The sequence below is a fragment of the Ornithodoros turicata genome, chromosome 10 (assembly GCF_037126465.1).
Source record: "Ornithodoros turicata isolate Travis chromosome 10, ASM3712646v1, whole genome shotgun sequence".
Taxonomy (NCBI): domain Eukaryota; kingdom Metazoa; phylum Arthropoda; class Arachnida; order Ixodida; family Argasidae; genus Ornithodoros; species Ornithodoros turicata.
In genome coordinates this window covers 29,050,775-29,070,304 of record NC_088210.1, presented here as the reverse complement: position 1 = coordinate 29,070,304, position 19,530 = coordinate 29,050,775, and the positions used below count along the sequence as shown (strand labels likewise).

The 19,530-nt window shown below is 44.7% G+C and overlaps 2 protein-coding genes across 2 annotated transcripts; one reads left to right on the top strand and one right to left on the bottom strand.

Annotated features, from left to right (window-relative positions):
* Positions 1–332: 332 nt before the first annotated feature.
* Positions 333–18,083, top strand: LOC135369795 (nonsense-mediated mRNA decay factor SMG5-like). Its single transcript, XM_064603325.1, has 23 exons — positions 333–520; positions 1,161–1,259; positions 2,001–2,124; positions 2,191–2,386; positions 3,075–3,179; positions 3,258–3,450; positions 4,335–4,454; positions 5,279–5,353; positions 5,468–5,607; positions 6,402–6,527; positions 6,651–6,730; positions 8,191–8,275; positions 8,349–8,463; positions 10,647–10,757; positions 10,816–10,942; positions 11,362–11,440; positions 11,509–11,675; positions 12,633–12,779; positions 16,293–16,515; positions 16,593–16,683; positions 17,070–17,150; positions 17,221–17,363; positions 17,577–18,083. The coding sequence occupies exons 1-23, from the start codon at positions 450–452 to the stop codon at positions 17,642–17,644; spliced, it is 2,766 nt and encodes a 921-aa protein (XP_064459395.1). The 5' UTR covers positions 333–449; the 3' UTR covers positions 17,645–18,083.
* On the bottom strand, positions 14,275–14,983 carry LOC135369796 (coiled-coil domain-containing protein 115-like). Its single transcript, XM_064603326.1, has one exon. It carries the CDS (start codon positions 14,979–14,981, stop codon positions 14,376–14,378), a length of 606 nt encoding a protein of 201 aa, XP_064459396.1. The 5' UTR covers positions 14,982–14,983; the 3' UTR covers positions 14,275–14,375.
* Positions 18,084–19,530: the final 1,447 nt, after the last annotated feature.

Below are 19,530 nucleotides of genomic sequence, written 5' to 3'. Positions count from 1 at the left end.
CACAGGAGGTCGATTTTGAGCTTATTCACTTTTAATTTGCGTTGTATACGAACAGTGAATACTACGGTGAAACTGATTCTTGCTAAATTTTCAAATTCAGGGAAGAGAGCAACGCCGCGTCAGGCAAGTTTCGATTTCTGTTTCTCTTTAGAGTGAGAGCGCCCTCTATAATAGCAACCATTTTTTATCACTAATAACTGTAAAATATTTCAAATGCATAAGTTTCTAAACGAAATTTCTTTTTACGCGAGTTACTAATTTCTTTTGTACGCAATTAGAGGCTTGCGTAATTGTGGGGAAAAAAATAAAGGCATCCTCAAACCAGACGACCGTTGGCTAGAAGGCAACATGGTTGTTCATCGGCGGTTGTACTTTCGCGAGAAAGTTTTACTTTCACGCAGATGCGTATAGCAGGAGCACTACAGACCAAAAAATGAAGAGGTGATATAATGAAGAAGGCTTCCAAGTCGTTTGCAGAGGGCAAATATGAAAACTCTGAGATATCAAGACGATTGTACAGGTAGGTTAGGCCTAAGACGGTTATGTACCGCTCCCCGTGGGGTGCTATTTTCTTCGTGTTTTGCCAGAAAATTGCTTTTCGTAGGCACGCTATACTGTGCTACGAATTACGGTACCTATCGTTGTGTAATTAAACATGTTATTTTGTGCGAAAGCAAAATGTCCAACGTTGCAAACAGCGCATGATGCCCCAACGCGATGGCAATGGATAAGATAAACTCAAGTGGTTATTGACTCACTACGTTCTGCTGTGCCGAAATTACGTCGTCATTTGTAATCCTTACGGTATCTGCGGTTATGTTTGGCAGATGCTGTTGCAGTAGTAGTGTTGTTACTGCGCGTTTCTCAGAACGCGTTCCCACATGAACGCGAAAGCAGCACACGAGTTTTTTCCGACGCAACGCAGTCCAGCTCGCAGAGGCACACGATTGTCAAGTGAACATGATCGTTATATGACAATGATGACCTTGTTGGTGACGACTCTGCTAAGGTTAGCAGGCGCCGAGTTTTAAGTTTTTCTTTCAGCGATACAAGCAGTGTCGTGTGAATAGTACTACGCTTGCAAATTGTCCTAGCAGACTGGCAGCTTCTATGCAGCTGTCTGTGTCAGGTAACTAACTTCTTGCACTTTTACGATTCAGGGGAGTGGCTGATGCAGCTCACAAGTTGGAGGAGAGGATGCACAGTGCCACTTCTCCAAAAGATCTCTTGGGTCCAGAGGTGACAGAGCTTAGAGGAAGGTAGGTGCTTCTAATAGCATTTGCGTTATATTACAGTTGTAACAATTTTAGTGCTTCATAATTGTGTGTATGGTGAAGTCAAATAGTGATTTAATTTTCATCTTGCTAGATCATCCTGCAAGCTATCGAACAAATTACTGTACGTCATTCTACCCAAAATGTACCTTAATAGCTACTGTACTCAAGAGTAGTTTATTCTTATTAATGTAACACACTTTACATTCAAGCAACTTCAGTTAGTCGTTTTGCCGCCAGTTATAAGAAAGGCCATTTCAACAACATGTCGATACTCCATAGCAGTTGACAAACACGTCACTTGCCTGAAGGCTCGTTATACTGTTCCTTGAAAATACCAGCTCATCAAAACTGTTTTTGTGTGATGTTTAGAGCACACCAACTTAAGAAAGGATGATAACGCTTATGTGAGAGTTCACAATCTCAGCCCACGTCAGCACTTGCCTGTGGCATGACAGTTGCCTGTTGTGCACTGACGAGTTATTGAGGCACGTCATCATTCTTGACATTTTTAGAATCAGTTCATCCGTCAAAGTTTTGTGCATTTTCGATATTTACGTCGTTGGATTTGTACATTTTGCTGTTTTTCGGGAAATTTTTTTATCACTACAAAGAATCATGCGCCCTCGCTGTATTGGCACACTCCTTTTACTTCACTTTGACCTTCAAAGCATTGCTTTGTGAACACACTACAGCACTAACTTTTGCCACGGTGTGCAATTCCAGATTGAAGGAATACTGTGAACGGTTAATGTTTGCTGCACCGTTGGACTATGGCAGAAAAGCGGAAGAACTCATGTGGCGTAAAGTGTACTACGAGTTGCTACAGCAGTGCAAGATGCACCGTAAGGTATGACGCCGCAGCCAGGTGCTCCGACGGGATGATCACACGTCGTTTACACTCGCTTGGTTTCAGAAAGCAACTTGCGACCTCACCTCACCACCCGGTGGATTTTCTGACGGAGCTTGGTTGGGCCTCCTCCAAGGACACCTGCTGGCGGGCCTCGGCCACTACCACCACCTGCTCCTGCGTCTGCAGGCCGAATTTCGCCTCCACTTGGAGGGACGCCTAGATTTGCCCTATCTGTGGAAAAATCCGGGATTACCCAGAGGTAAATACTCTAAACGTATTTTTATTCGCAATGTATTAATTTTTGCGAATCACGCATTCAGTCATTTGTGAAGTTATTTGCGAGTATTTAATTTCACGATTCCATGTTTTTTTTTTGTTTTTTTTTTTTCAGGATAAATGCGAAGCTGTGTTCGAGAGTACAATTTTTTCGCGATTTTTTTCACGGTCCCGAAATTCGTGAAAATTAGTGCATCGCAAATAAAAAATTTGTTTACAGTTTATCGCGCGAAGTTGTCATTTATACTTGGAGCCTCACATTGTGGGGTTAGGTCGGCGAAACTAGTTTTTACCTGCGATCTGCATCCATTCTCAATTGGGGTAAAAAACCTGGATGACCCTGAAAATGGAGTTGCCAAAGTTGAAATTCAGCCAGTAATGTTGGCTGCCAGGGAATGCTAAGCACTTTTGTTCGGCTGAAATATGAAAAGTGTACCTTTTATTTTTCCCTCAAAAATGTGTTTTTCCACCTGATGCCCTGTTTTACCAGCTCCTGAAAGAGTCCTAATTTTTGCTCCCTGAATTAAAAAAAAAACATAGATTCCGAAAGCACAGGGGCCATAAACATCCTGCACTAACACTCGATGCAAATTTGAAGTCTTCATCTGTGCATTCTTGATATCGGTTACTAGAAACAGCAACAATATATATATATATACTTTTTTTTGCAGAACGCACCAGGAAACGCCAGCAGGAACTTGGCCAATTGGAAGAAGAGGTGCAGGTTTGGGCGTGGCAGACTTGCCAAAGGTTTCTCATATGCCTGGGGGATCTGGGTAAGCAATCCCTCACGATTGGTGTCTGCCTTACTGTTCTCTGTGCTACATGTCGGCTCGTTTCATTCTTCCTTGCAGCCCGTTATCTGAGCGAAGTCGATGATAGTGAGAACAATGGAGAGTGGAAACAACATTGGGCCTCACTGTCGAGGCGCTCGTACCAACAGGCGCATGGCCTCGCACCGCGTCTAGGCATGCCTCATAACCAGCTGGGCACGCTGCACAGTGCCAAGCATCATGGCTGCGATTCGGCTTATTACTACCTGCGTTGGTATGTAAGGAGGGGTCGGAACGACTCTCTCTCTTTCTAACGTCCCTGCTGTTCAATCAATGGCAGTGCACTGTTCTCTCTTTCAATCAATCAATCAATCACTCAATCAAAATATTTTATTTGATATAACAAACACACAAAGTTAAATGTGGGACTGTGAGGGCAGGCCTTCCTTTTTTTGTGTGTGTGTGTGTTACAGGTAGGGCCCGACTTTTTAGGGTTAAACCCGTATCCGCCCGATATTTACCCCCCCGAACGAAATCTGTAAAATTCGGGTTTAACCCGAATCTACCCGAAAAACATCCGGGTCGCGTGGCACACTCGTAAGCGTGCATTAAAATAAAGTTTGATAACATTGCTAAACATTAGTTCCACGTTAAGACAAATTTTTATTAAAGAAAAAAAAAATCACCCGAATTCCTGACGACAGAATATGCCGTAACGGGATTTAACGCGAATACACCCGAATTTTCCAATGAAAAATATCGCCCGATATTTACCCCCCGAATTTGGCCAAAAATAAAACCCGAAAAAGTCAGGCCCAGGGTGTCTGAGCACCCCTTTTTTCAGTCCAATTTGTGGTGGCATTTTTGGCACAACAGGCACAGCGGGAAGTGATTCCCGTTTGCCAAAATTGTTTCGGGGTGCGCGGTTCCGTTTCTTTTGTCCGAGCTTAGTTTTGATAACCGGAGACAAAAATCCACTACAGTAGTTCAAAGTACTGCGACAACTCGTCCTTAATATGCCCATTCGTCACAAAACGATCTAAACAGTTACATAATTTTTTCCACTTTCGCACTCCTCACGAATTAGCATTACGGTATCGTAACACGCTCTGCAAGCAAGGTGGCAGCTGTAAAAAGTGTGAACGTGTGATATTTCAGCTTGCACAGCGAACAGCCTTTTGAAGGAGCAGAGGGGAATTTGCTCCAGCTTTTCGATCGAAACAGCCATGCTCTAGTCGAAGCTGCCAACACCGAGAAGCAGCAGCAAGATGATTCAAAGTGAGTCCTTTGTTTCCCTGCACCATGCCTTTTCGAGCGAGAGAATTTGCGCTGCCGCATTATCAACGACAGATAATAGTGCATGTTCTCTGTTGGTTATGGGCTACAAGACTGTGAATTAAGTAGAATGCGATACTGAGTTGATGCATTGCAGATTTGTTTGAGGTAGCGGAGCTCCTGTCTTCATTGACAGGGAATGATGGGGATCATTCAAGAGGACAAGACTACTGTTGTGTTTCTCACAACAGATAAAGAGTGGAAATGTTTTAGGGTTCCAGACATGAAAGATAAGAGAAAAGAGAAGAGATAAGAGAAAGATAAGATTTAAGGCCCCCTGTTTTTTGAAAATTTGGGGGGAGGGGGGTTAAAATCCGGCAACATGGGGTAGAAGAGCAGGTCTTTGGGATCGAAAATAGAAAAAAGGAGTGCTTCTCACACTTTAGATGAACACAAGATACGAGACACCCATGCTGAATGTACAGCGCTTTAGCATGCAGCAGTGTCCATATTGGTGGCTAAATTGGCATGTTACCAATTTAGCCGGAATCCAAATCCAAGGAAGGTTCTGCAAATCCACGAATCTCAAATCTTTCTAATCCTTGCTTAAAAAAGAGTTTAGAAAGCCAGGGTGAAAACACCTCTACTGAAAAGTGTTTTGATGCAGAATTTGATATCTCTGTTTAATGAAAAAGAAGTAATAGTTCACTTTCAGGGGAAAGCATACCCATATGCTACTACTTAAATGGATTTTACGGGTTCAAATCATACGGGTTTTGCCCTAAAGCACAGGGCCCTAACTATATTGAATTATCTTTTCCTTTCAGAAACAACAAATTGTTCAGTTTTGCTACAAGATTCTTGAAAGTTTGCGAACACTTTTATCTTTCCATTGAAGACAAGTGAGTTCCAAAAATATTGTCCTGCATCCTTGCTTCTTTTGTACTTACTGTACTGCGTAGAAAAATGAAGGCTTTACAATTTGAACGTGTAGTGATCTGGCGCTTTTATTGCAGTATTCAAATCCTGTGCGAGGACACGTTGCAACATTTCAGTCTTCTTCTGGATGAAACCGACAAGGAAGTTATTAGTGCCGATCTAGTTTTTATGGTGGTCATTACTGCTCTCATGTGCACAGAAAAAATCAAGCAAGCAGGTATGTAAAGAGATTGCACATGGCTAGTTGGTCTACGTTTTGAGCACATTTATTGTACCTGGGAAACCCTTTACCCGTAGGGCCAAAATGTTCCCACTTTTGGCTCCGGTGACTGTAATGACTTCATTTTCAAACATTTGTCCAGCCTATTCTTGCATAAATTCTTTGTACAGCACCATTGCCTGTCAGTTTGAACAACCAATGCTACTCAGAGTGGGCCCTGTGATTTGGACCCTTCTCTTATGCCAACAGCCTCTGCCATCCTTTTGGTCTTGCGTCTCTGTTGTGCACCTACAGGGTGTCCCAGAAAATGAGTCATTGAATTTTAATAATAAAAAAAACTACGCCGCGTAGAATCAATCGCTGTGTTTCCAACCTCCTTTCGTCACTCTGACGATGATTGCGCTGAAAAATTCGTCGCGCGCCATCCTCTGGGAGCTCCGTTAGAGGATGTTGTTCGGCAGTTTTTTCCCGATACGATAGCTCCTCAATATTCCTGTCAATTATCACTAATCTGAGCAAATTCGGCACGCTCTTCACTTTGGTGGGGTAAAAAAGTGACCTTTACTTGGCAAATTTTCGAGTTCAGTTCGCAAAAATTTACGTAATTAAACTTAGGTTACACGACATGCACATCGGGAGGTGGCAAAACCCCAGTAAGAACAAATGTCGTTGACCGCATGTTTCTAGGTGGCGTAGTTTTTTTATTAAAATTCAGTGACACGTTTTCTGGGACACCCTGTATAAAGAGAAGTCAATCTGTTTGTTAAAGGTGTATTTGTCCCTTTACCTAGCGAATACTTCATTGACAAACGCTGCAGTGGCATTTGCGCTTTCTCTGCATTCGTACGTGGTGGAGACTTGCAGCAAAAGGCTCGCAACATCCCTTGGCCTTTCGTCTAACAACAACGCAGACACAGGTGTGTGCGGGTACATCTGCTCTTTGTGTATTTCTCTCTCCCTCTCTCTATTTGCCTCCTGTCCATGAAGGGGTATTTCCAGGAACTAAACATACTGTTATGTTGCACCTGCATAACTTGCAGAGCTGGGAAGAAGCGATCTTCTGACAACAACCGTAAAGCTGCCAGAGGAGATCCCCATTATCTGTGAAAAGACCCACAAGGCAAGGCATTTTCACTTGCGTCAAGGCTGTCTCTGTGACGCTCGCTTCAGGAGTCTGCCCGGGATTGGTGGACAGACGTCATGTGATATTGAAGTACAACATATCGCATTTGAGACTGGTCACTAATTACCCTTAGACTTTTTTTTTGAAGGGCAACAGTAGTTCTTGAGAAGTTCGGTATAAACTGTTAAGAGTTGTAACATCCAAGTTCCCTGCTTGCGAGGCGATCTGCACACCCTCTGTTGGCCTTTCTCTCTCTCCGTGTCTCTGTGTCGTCTGCTAGCTGTTTCTCTGCTGTTTGCGTTCTTGTTTTCCGGGGTACACAAACCGTGCACCTTCGCGATGAAATGCTTACTTCACTCGCGAGAAACGCACCATCTCGTCTGATGTATCGTCTTGTTGCTTATGTTCTCAATAGATGGCGTGCGAGTTGCCTCAGGGTCAGTGCCGTGTATGCCAAAGGGAGTCTGGCCATTAGGAGGAGCCTAAAAAACAGGCTCGACCTGTCAATCAAACTTAGGCGCATTTCTTTGGTTACCGTTTTCCGTGAGGGCTGCCATGACACCAAATTTTCTCCAAAATGGAGGATGGTGTATGGAACGGCAAAGCGGAGATTTCGTGACAAAAAATTTTCACAGACTACTTTAATTTCCTACTGTGAGTATATATCCTCATGTACACATGTGCAAAATCAGCTCCAACTTTCGCTCCGCCATCATTATTTACGTGAAAATGGGATGTTTCGTCGCTAACGTTAGGCCTAGTGAAGATCGTGATACCAGGAAAATGGCAAGAAGGACGACCCTTATACGTAGGATTTTGCATTATATAATTGCAATATATTTAAACATACATCTTTGCTCCTTTTTGATTCGATCTACTTGCATTACGTGATATAAAACTTCATACCGGCTGTCGTCTGCTACGAAGAAGCGGTTGTACTGCCATCCTGGCCAATCACTTCTGCCAGCAACCATTTCTGCAATTCTGAGCCTTCCCAACATGCCTCTCTCCGTGAAAATGGTGTTGATAAATGTGGACGCAAAATCCGTTGTTTTGGTCTGTTACCGGTGGTATCCGTTTCAATCCGAATCAATCGAGTTTCTCCAAAATGGTAGCGCCCAGTAAATAAGGGTGAGGTATAAGTACTGGATGGATGTAATAATAGACAACTGTATTTCGACCTGTGATTGGCTAGATACCTCGAAAAGTGGGTGGAGCCTCAGGTATAGGCAGGTCCCATTAATGGCCAGACTCCCTTTGGCATACACGGCACTGCTCAGGGTTGGCTAGCTTGCTTTGCGTAGCAATCTTAGAAATTCAATAGCGGGAAAAAAATGCTCAAGATACAGCAGAACTATGTGTCCAAGTTACAAGATTTCAGAAAACTATACAGTTTCTACAGGTTTGTCATTCACTTTGCAGCTCCTTTAAATGCAAACTCTCTCTCTCTTCCGCAGGGGAAGCCTTCACGTCTCCGTAACTGTCGCCGCCGCCGTAGGGTTCGACACACCAGTCTCGGTGACACTGAGGGCAGTGATGATGGTGAGCCCCGACTTTGGTACACTCTTGTGCTACGTTACGCGTTATGTTCACATTGTGTTCACGTTAATTTCAGAGTCTGACGTCAATGAGGAAGACATTAGCGAGAGCGACACGGACTCCGAAAGAGACGTTGAAACTGCTCCGATCGCGACTAGCCTCGTGACCAATGGCCCCTCTTCCGAGCTCAGGTATATGCATCCTTACTAGCATTCCAAGAACTGAACTTATAAAAGGTGCCAGCAAACTCAGAAGCATGAATCATTACTTTACAAATTAACTAATTAAATAAATGATTATTACTAACTACCATTATTTAATGGATGCTGCCTTCGTCATGTTTACGTTGCTTTCCTTGTTCTGTGTTCTTTGCTACTTTGATTCGTTCGTTCATGTGATTTTGCAGAAAAGCAGTAAGAAATAGGAATCACACTGCCCATGTCCTTACGCTGACCTATGTGTAGACCCTGAAGTTTTCGGGTTTTATTTTTTTCCAAATTGGGGGGGGGGGGGGGTGAAAATCAGGTCAATAACTTCATGCAAAAATTCATGCAAATTCGGGTGTAAAAATTACCATCAGACTGAATTCGGGGAGAAATCAGGCTTTATTGCAGCTTAAACGTTTGTTCTAGCGCTCATCCAGAGTGTCAGAAGTATCAGAGGTAGAGGTCAACTATGTATTTTGTGAAAAATTAGTATGTCTTTACCTTCAGGTGCATAGCTTACAGTGATGGAACTGCTGCGCCATTTGCGCCAAAGTGCGCCATTTGGGATTGCCTGCGCCACCCTGTGCCAAAAAAGTAATTTTACCTAATTCTGCGCCACAGCTGCGCCGAACAAAGATTCCCCGGTCCGGACGCATGAAAACGAAACAAAAACCGCGAGCGATGCTCCCGCGCCCTCTATTCTCGTGATGCCTCTGGACAGCAAAGCCGAGTCAAGCCGTGTCGTTTCGGCCGAGCCCGCCAAGTCGACGAAGATTCTTAAACTGCCGGGATGTCACTGCTGAACCGAATATTACGTTGTTGTACTTCAAAGAGAAGTTGTGAACAATAAAGCGCACTGTTAGTGCATCAAGTGTTTGCGTCCTGGACGAAAGGTGGCTGTACAAATTTACCGAACATGTGGGCACGCCACGTGCCTGCGAGGGAATATTGGCTCGTTTGCATGGGAGCTGTTTTTAAACAACCGCGTTTTAACTAATTGTGGATGGGAATAACTGACGACGCTGATTCCGGAGTTGCCAGCGCCTGTACTATGGATCGCTCTACTACGTAACATCGCGCGTGCTCGCAGAGTGTAGGCGCGTAAGGAGAGCGCGAGAAATTGAGCTTTCAGGACTTAAACCGTACGTGCCGATAATTGTTCCCAGATGTCCTGAACCCCGATATTCGCCATAAGTTGGAGAGTATGCATTGCAAACACGACGTATTGCGGTGGGACGAAGTGGGATACATACGGCGGAGGTGCGCCATTCTGTGAAATTCTGCGCCAAATGCAGCTTTTTTGTGCGCCAGCGCCAGCGCCCGTGGGCTCTGAGGCAGTTCCATCACTGAGCTTAGGTGCAGTTTTGCGGGTAGAAATCGGGTTTAACCCAAAACAGGTGGACCTTGATTCGGGGTGCAAATTCGGGGGAAAATCGGGTTTACCCCTAAAACTCAGGGTCTACCTATGTACACCTGTCATATGACCTACACTTGCCTCTGTACCTTTAAACATGAAATCATCTCACCAAAAAGAAAAAAAAATCCTCACAGTTCACAACAAAAGTGACGTTTGTTTGGAGCAGTTTACAGTAACGAGTCACTGTCATAGCTTTCTTGGCTATCTAGCTATTTTACCTCATTTGGTTTGTTCCGTTTTTAACATTTGTTCACCCCGTCAGTGTAATCCCGCTATTCCACGTAATTTGTATTTGCCATCTTTTACGTGAAGGTGTTTATTCATAGAGCCTGAAGTTTTCGGGAACTATTTTTTTTTCTAAATCCGGGGGGTAAAATTCGGGTAAGTAAATGTGCTCTAAATTCACACAAATTTGGGTGAAAAAACTTCCAGTACGCTAAATTCGGGGAGAAATCGGGCTCAGTTACTCAAGCTACGTGTATTGGTTTGGTGCAAACGGTGTTGTAACTGCGTTTGTAACTGCCAAACGAGTTAGTGTGCATTCCTACAGAGGGCAGTCTGTAGTGAGGGAAATTTGCTGGAGGAAAATCAGGTTTCACCCTAAAGAAGCAATCTTCAATTTGGGGTGCAAACTCGGGGGCAACAATCCGGTTAAACCCCAAAACTTCCGGCTCTATTTATTCAAGGTTAAAGCCCAGTATTAGTAGTATAGTCCCTATATCTCATAAATTTTTTTTGTTTTTCTTTTCAGAGGTCTGCCAAACCTGCTTCCCAAGACAGTCGGCAGCCTCCCGAACGGGATTGTCGTTTCTTCGAGCCACGACACGATGTCATCGGGCACTGCCGAGACAGATGAGGGAGGGTATGTGCGATATACCACCCCCAGCATTCTTTTTCCTTACCTTTACCTCCCACTTTAGGGTGGATAACAGCGGCAGAGCGTCGGACATCCTTCAGGAACTTTCGCAAGAGGGTCTGCTCTGCACAGTGAAGGCAGTCTGTGACTGGCTTAGGACACATCCAGAACTCATAGCCTCGTGTGCTCAGGTGTGCATTCTCTCCAGCGTGTGTGCTGGAAGCGTTGTATGTAGAGCCTGAAGTTTTAGGGTTTTACCTGATTCTTCCCCGAATTTGCACCCCGAATTGAAGGTTGCCTCTTTAGGGTGAAACCCGATTTTTACCAGGCAAAATTCCCTCTCTGGGATGTCTGTAGGTATGCGCCATCTTACTTGTTTGGCAGAAAAATATGGTTGCATCACCGTTTGTACCAAACCGCTACAGTCAGTTTGAATAACTGAGCCCGATTTCTCCCCGATTTTAGCATAATGGAAGTTTTTTTCACCCGAATTTGCGTAAATTTAGTGCGCGCGTTTATTTTGCCCGATTTTTACGCCCCCGAATTTAGAAAAAAATATTTCCCGAAAACTTCAGGCTCTAGTTATATGTCACGTCGTCTGCTCTTTCAGGCGCAGTCCCTCTCAAGGCACACCGTGGCCCTCCTGAACATTCTCCTAGCTGCTCGGACTGACGTTCTGGCTGGTGACGGTAGGTTTTTTCCGTGCTGTTTGCATTATGGCCCGGATGGCTTATTTTTTGTTGCATCATCTCCGAAGGCAAGCTGTCGGAGCAGTGTCATCGGCTCTCGAAAGGGGATTCGTGTAAGTCTCTTCCACTGCCAGAGGATATTGTCCTACAGGGACTGCCCTTCTTCAGCAAAGCACACCAAGGCCTCATTTTCACGTCATTGGAAAAGCTCATGGAAATTACACCGGCACTTCAGGTAGGGGCTGCTATGAAGTATGAACGAGTCAAATCTCTCTTAATGCCTCTTGCATGTCAAATGGAGAAACAGGAAGCGTTTGCTGTCTTTCCTTTTGGTCATTACGTTGTGGTAGTTTACCATCTAAGTCTGTAGTGATTATGTGTTGGCTGCTTAAAGGGTCACATGTTGAAGCACAAGGGAAAAGAAAAATGGGGCAAAAGACCTTAACAAGTCAGTTGATGAGCTAGTAGGATAGACATGTAAATCATTTTCTTGTTTTATCTGGTGTTTGTTATCAGCATTCATGTCAATCTCTTATTTTTCCGTTTTTCTCAAACTTTCACTCGCGTTGACAACAGGTTTAAAAACCTATAGTTGCTAACTGATTTTTCGGATTTGACTGTTATGGCGCAGTTCTGAACAATGGAGTAGCCCGGGAAAAACGAAATTACCTGGAAGACTACTTTATTCCGTTAATTGTCAAGAAAAACCTCGTCAGCTCTTCCGTTTTCATGCGATCACATCCGCTTGCGCTTCACCAAGGGACATTTCGTCACCGTTCGCAGACGGAAGTACTGCCTCCATCAGTTTCGAGTTTGACGGACGCGTTGTCTGGCACGTCTTCTTTGGAGTGGGTCCCGCAATTCAAAGAACCAAGCACAGCATGTACCCATGTATGTAGATATGCACAGCATATCTATACCCCCCGAGCCACCAGTTCTATAGCACATGGTGCAATTTGAGGTAGTATCGAAAATACAGGTCGTATCCAGAAGGCTTGCCACAATTCGTGGTGGTCAAAAAAAGACTGCTTTTGATGTGGTGTTTATGGGTTGCTGAAGGCTCATGCACGGATTAGTTGGGACGCTAAAGATAAGAATGTTACAAATACTTGCTGGAATGGGCATACTGGGAATACTTGCTTTAGAGGCGTGGAGGCCATACCTCCAATATTTTGCTCGCTTGCTCTTGCAGGCATTCCAAAGAATGCAGTGTTTACTGCAGTACGGCAGTTTTGTCGCTGCAAGGGCTAAGTCTGGCATAACGTATGTGGCTGAAGAAGATCGCTTTGAGGTACACGGGCCTGCTCACACCAATGGAACTGCATCCCCTGCATCATCTGTGAGTACTCTGCATTTGTGCAACTTGAACAGGTAGTTTTTGTCCACCTAATCTAATATTGGAGACAAGCTGCATGCTTTGAGCACTGGTCTTACAGCTCAGGGTGATGCTGTGCTCAAGGGTCCACATCTCATAAAGTAGGTCATGTGGAAGTATGTGTTAACTCTCATAAAGTAGGTCATGTGGAAGTATGTGTTAACTCTACGTATACTTATCCTGCAATGTGTGTGAAACCATCTGTTGGTGCAACTTGGTACATTACATGAGAACGAGTATATGATTATCACTGGTAAAGAAAGCAGCCAGACACAGATAGACAAGGAAACTCAGTGGGACAGTACTGTGTGTTTGAGTCTTGTGTGTGGTATCTTGGCCAGACTCGGGCTTCAAGTATAATGGAGTGTGTTTGGCTACTTTCTTTGCTATGGATCATTACCAACTACCCCACCTCTCCACTTTGGTTTGTGATTAGCCTCCCATTTTTGCAAACAGCATTACCATCTACAACCAATGATTGGTACTTCAAGTGCTTGTCGTGTTACCTCAACTCTGTCTGGTGTTTGAATATGTGGTAGGGTGTGTTTTTGCTTGGATGGGTTGTTCGATAGGATTTGTCCTGTTGCGTCCAGGGATCGAAACGAAACCGAAAAACCGCTAAGACCTCGTATTTTTTGCTAAACCGGAACAGAACCGAATCGAAGTATTATTTTTCTCGGGTTGAACTGAACTGAACCGAAATAAATTTAGGCTGTTACCAGTTTGCAAAACGGTTCAGACATAATGTGCATTGTGAAAGATTGGAACTGCGATTTACAAAGCAGATTGAGCCGCATTGGCAAACAAATTTGAAACCGAAACTGAACAAAACAAAGCTACAACCCAACTGTGCGACGTATTTCCTTATTGCAGCTTTTGCGTTCTTTCAGTTGTGTTAGTTCTGAGGTTGTCCTTTTGATAGTTGTACGCTTCCTTGTATGCGATTTCTGTCATCCAGCAGCCCCAAGTTCTCATTTTGGGCCGTGAAAATAACGGCCAATCACTGAGCAGGATGTGACACGGTGTATATACGATGAGTGAACATAGAGAGTACTGTACGCTGTCGTAACTTTGCACCTGAAATGCAGATTTGTAATACGCCGTGTTGCTGTGAACCACTGCTGTGTCGGCAACAACAACAGAAGTACATTTGTGTTTGAGAATTGTAAGGATGTGCTTGCTTTTAATCCAATTCCTATCCTGCTGTCATATAAATCAGAAAATGACCAGTTTTGGAACTTATGCAGTTTGACAGCTCGTCCTCACTCCTTAAAAAATTGCGTAAAATCAGGCATCTTTAGGCTCACATGCACAAAACAATAGTGTAAAGAAGCAGATATGCTAGATTTGAAAAACAAGGGCTTTCCGCAAGCCCTTGGTATGGCTGAAATGGTCTTTACCTGCTATGAGAGTTCATGCATGTCAATCACGCGCTATTTATACACAGTACACAGATATGTCACATCGTGGAACAATTTATTAGAAATACATATATACATCCGTGCATAAGTGCGGCAGTGGGTAGCATAGTAAGCTTTGGTAGAACGCTGTAGACTCTTATTATTTGTCAGCACTTACACCCGATACCGACCGTTTGTGTTTCTTATACCATTCAAGCGAGTCCTGCAATCGAGACTGCTCAGTGGCTATATCAGCAATTACTTCAAGCGCTGATACGAAGCGCCGCTGCGAGGTTCGTAGCGACGACGGCACTAAAACTCCAAACCACTTCAGTGGATCCTGGTCGCGGTGTGGTTCAACTTCGACTTCGTCATCCTTGCTGTCACCGCGACGTTTACGTACAGGCTCTTCCGAGTCTCCGTTTCCTTGGGTGGCGGTTACAATTTCGAAGTGGTTGTACATTCCACCGGTAGACGGGCTTTTCTGCGGGACCGTGGCTACGGTGCGCCGTGCACTTATCTCTCCGAGGTGTAGCTGTAAAGCAGAAACACTTCTGTTGCCGTTCGCGTACCTCGCTCGGGCTAAGTCCAGCAGGCCAGACTCGAAGAGTTCGTTGAGGCCTTCACGTAACGATAAAATGGTTTCCATCCTTTCGAGGGCAGTGATGACGACGTCGTCTGCTTTTTCGGATGCATCGCGGGACGGGGCGTCGTGCACAGCGTCTGCCATCTTGGTTTGTTCATGTGACTCAGATGGCGCCACCATTGAAGGTAGGCGTAGAGGTTCGTCGAGTTGCTAGCAGATGGCGCGAGTGGTGCAGGCTCGAGGCTGTTTTATTGCGTAATATTCGAGTGAAACTTTTCCGTTTTTTCTTGGCTTTTTTCTTGTCGAATATAGTTTCTTTACAGATGTGATTTTTTTTAAACGAGCATTGTTTTTAAACTGCTGCGCCACGTGATCGGCCTTTGTGCTCGCGACGGCGGAGTAGAGATGTGAACCATCGGACGATTTTTTCCGCCGCACTTGAGCCAAATAATGAGTCGCTTACTGTTGCGTGGCGAATAGGCTTTCAAAAGAAACAAACAAAGTCCTATGTTCAGCAAGGACAGTGAAGCTCAAAGCGCCGATGCAATTCAGCGTGATGGGAATGGCCATCCAATATTTTTCCTCTCGTCTATTGGTATACTACTCTGCTCATGAGCGATGGCCGAAACGGGAGTGGGCTGCAACATCCGGGATCCTCCAGGCCTTGGGGGAGAAATAAAAGATCCCATCTCTCCCCGCGGGCTATTGTTTTGCCTCCATACAGACGACGTAACCGTTATCGACATGGGGCGCCGGTTCTTTTCCCTCTGTCGCTCTTTTGTATCCCTTACATAAAGTGCTCAGGGAGGGTTCTTCCCCCCCACCCTTTTGTAGTTGACCATAGCTGTCACGTGACCCCTGCTGATTGTTCTCCCTCTTTTTGTGTGTGTGTGTGTGTGTAGTAATATGGAGCTACGCAGGAAGAGCAGGGGTGGTATCATGTTACCCTCCCTCCCTTTTTTATGTGGCCTGTGCCACCTGACTGCTTCATGAGATATTGTTACTACAAATGATCTGCAGAGATTGAGGTGATTTGCTTACAATCTTGCTGTTTGGGCCCTTCACATTTATGTTACTGAAGAACCTTACAGAGTGGGTCATTAATATAATTAGCGTTAAACATTATTTTTGCACAGTTTTGTCTTATGTACTCTTGTACAAGTGTCTGTTCATTTGCGGGTGCTACATGCCACACTTGTACATCCTGGAGTCACTAAATATGCTTCACATCAGAGTATTGACACTGAGTTTTTTGTTCTTGTTTTTTTTTCACCTTTCTCATACTTTCAATTTTCACCTACATTTCACTTCAGTGTAGCCACAGTATGACTGCTCGGAGGTTTTCATTTATCCAAGTCAGAAACGTTGCGCAAAGCAAGCTAGTTGCGCTCGGAAGCAGTGAAAGCATAACTGTTCAGAGAGCATGTCCGCAGGTCACGAGAATGCGATAGCACCTCCACAAGGGCTATGCCTGTCCTTTTTGTCCCGCAGGATGGCAGCGCAGAGAACCAGCAACGCAAACAGCAAGTGATGCGTAGCATGGCGCACCTGTGGCTGGAGCAGGAAGTGCGAGAGCTGCAGGAAGGTGTGTCCGCCTCTCCGCCGCCATTGCCGCCCTATCTGGTGCCAGACTCCTCGGTCCTCTGCCATCACCTGACCCTGCTCAGGCGCCTGGTCGCAACTCGACGCTTTGTGCTCCTCCTGCCTGCGCACGGTACGCATCAAGCCGTCGTCGTGCCTTGTGCCTTCTATACACGTGCGTGCCAAATTCTCCGTTCTCCTTTTTCACAGTGATCTCAAGCCTGGATCAGCTGAAACGGGAAAGTATCGGAGCTCGAGAGTCCATCCGCTGGCTCGAGATGGAGCTCCGAAGAGGAAGCAGGTAATGGGCAGCTTTTTTTTTCTCGAAGACATTCTATCGGCGTTGTACTTATTTGTTCCAACGAAAGGTTTTACAGTGAACCCTCGTTATTATGACCCTGATCGTTCCCGAAAGTTTTGGTCATAATGCAGAATTGTCATATTAACGGGGGGGATATGCATTGTTCCCCAAGAGTATGGTCGTAAAGCGCGTATGTCAGATTATCGGGGGTCATATTAACGAGGGTTTACTGTATATTAAAGGGACTATAAAATTTCTCAACCACGTGACAAATTTTGTGCTGAAAATGGTCGACGAACTTGTACCCCAGAAATTGCTCCTTGTTTCTCCAGAAAACGAGAAAGGAGTCCTTTCGTAGTCCCTTCAAATTATACGTGTCTATGCAGGTACATCCGATCACAGAAGCCCCATGAAAAGGTGTCCCTGTCTCCTATAAAATACCCGAAGCGAAAGGAAAAGGATGCTTGGTAAAGTCCAGCAGAGATTGCAAGCGTGTGCCGTAGCTTAACATTGCACAATGATCCCCTTTTGTCTCAGGGATTTTTTTCAAATACTGGAGTGCTGCAAGTACCTGGAACAGCAGAGCCCTCGTGGGGGCCCCTCTAAGACAATGGTGACCCTTCTCACAGGAGGGCCCTACCAGCGACCTGGAAATGCGTCTGTGCTTGCCCAATCTGCGGGTGAGTGTAGCTTTTTATCCGAGCAAATTTGAAGTGTCACAATTTGCGTTTGCAGTAGAGAATCTAGTAAAGAGGTAAATGCAACATCTCCCTTTTTTGCACATAAAAAATTGAGTATCGCCTTTTTTTTTTTAATGCCACAAGTGAACAGGTAACTTCTTTGCACTGTATCATTCAATGCACTTCGTTGCGAACGCTTTCAAACAAACGCAGGCATTAATACTGAGGACATAGAGGAGTTCATTTCCAAGTGGCAGACTTCATCGAAAAGCCAGGGGTGACAGCAGCAGCAGCTGATGCAGTCCACTCAAGATGAACCTTGCAAGCACGAGCCAGGCAAGCACACACACTCTGCAGAGGACAGAGGGGCGTTCACCCACCCATGGGGCCCCAGATTGCAGCCGCTCTTGTCAAGATGAAACTCGTACAGGAAAGCAAGATTGAAGGGGGCCCTCTGTCGTAGGTTTCACTTACGCTCTGCGATTTTCCTCGCAACCTCGTGCAAGACATACTAAATTGGCAAAGTCTGATATTGCCGCACAACGGGACTTCTTTTTTTTTTTTTTTTCTTTTGCCCTCTGCGCTGTTGTCCTCGCCACACGGATGCAGAAAGAAAACTGAGCTATCCGAGAGGGAGAGAGAGAGAGAGGGGTTTGAGTATGCTGACATAATAAATTGCCAGTAGGTATCGTATGGAAGCTGACGGATATGTACGTCTCACCCTGAGTTGTAGTCATTGACTGAGACATTTAGCGTTCATGAGGAAAGATAGCCGATATTATTATTTTTTTGTTGTCAATGGATATTTTCTATTCTCTGTTCAGAGCCCAAGAGGAAGCTCTTTATCCCTTGCACGCGAAGGCCTTGTCGTCTGTCGAAGAGCAGCCTTTGTTGTTGTTTTTTTTTTTTGTTTTTTTTTTTTGTTCGACTGAAAGGCTTGTGAAGATTTGACATGCACTTACATTGTGTCTACAGGTTTATTCTGATACGATGATCATGCTCAATTACCACTTCCACGTATGTGTACATATATGCAAGGATACAGCCTTAGTATGTCAGTCTCTCTCTTCTGTTCCACCATCGATGGGCTTTCATGCTTCTGCATATTTTCGTGACTGTTTTCCCTTCGTGGTCTTCTTTCCTTTTTCTTTCTTTTCTTTTTTTTTTTTTTTTTACGTAGTCTTCGTACGTGAAGTCTGCTAACCAAAATATGAGTAAAAGTAGTGCCATTCTGGTTTTACCTCGTTGAGTTTTAAATAAAGATGGAATCACAAAACTGTGTGATCTCTTGACTCTTTCAAGGTGATTTGGAGGATTTCACATTCGTTTTCCCCCTCCCAACTGTCCTACACCCATCCCCCGGTTACGCTAGCGAAACACTGCGAAGTGGTATTGTGGATGCGCAAAATTGTTCCGTCATCTGGCAACAATGTACTTTGTCGGCCGTGCTGGTTCGCATTTCATATTACTTGTCTGTCGTCTGCTACAGGTACGTGTAACATTCCAAGGGCCTTCATGTGATATAGCATGTGTGTAAAACCATACATAGTTACCGTGAGAAGAGAAAGTTGCGGGAGAGCATAAAATGTGCTCGGAGAAGTTGTATCCGCGTCCGATCACACCGCTAAGGTTAGCGGAATTCGGTAAAGCGCCGGCAACGTCACCTCTTTCTCGTCGTCTGCTTTGATATGAGACTGGCGCCAAATGTAGCTTGTGAGTACTACTGCATTTATCATAGCGACTGTGCTTCTTTACATAAATTTTTTCCAAGTTTCATTACTAGGTATTTATGAGCTCTTTTTATCAAAACGTTTCATCACGAACGCCTTTCCTTCGCGAAGTCGTCACACAAATCTCAACATCATCTGCATAAGAGCTTGTGGTGGTGACGCTGTCATTGTGCAGTAGTACAAATATAAACACATCTTTTATAGGCGGCAGGAAAACACCATTGGCGAGGTCTGTAAAGTGTTGTGTCCTCGTCAGTGGTGTTTCCCTGCCGCCTGCAAGATGTGTCTACACCATCCCGCCCAGTAGTAAGTACAAATATAAGTTTAGGAGAAACGCTATCTTTGAACCGTTAAAAGGCTATAGGTTATGTGTCATTTCGAGGTTATCTGAACAGGAGTAACAAAAAACCCGCTGTTGCATGAAATTGGGTGAGCAC

What these genes read in the sequence shown, in the direction of transcription:
- LOC135369795 (XM_064603325.1), top strand. Translation starts at nt 450, where the DNA reads ATGAAGAAGGCTTCCAAGTCGTTTGCAGAGGGCAAATATGAAAACTCT. An exon ending in TAACAACAACGCAGACACAG is followed by an intron (nt 6,528 to 6,650) that starts GTGTGTGCGGGT and finishes CATAACTTGCAG; the next exon opens with AGCTGGGAAGAAGCGATCTT. An exon ending in GCCGAGACAGATGAGGGAGG is followed by an intron (nt 10,758 to 10,815) that starts GTATGTGCGATA and finishes CTCCCACTTTAG; the next exon opens with GGTGGATAACAGCGGCAGAG.
- LOC135369796 (XM_064603326.1), bottom strand. Translation starts at nt 14,981, where the DNA reads ATGGTGGCGCCATCTGAGTCACATGAACAAACCAAGATGGCAGACGCT.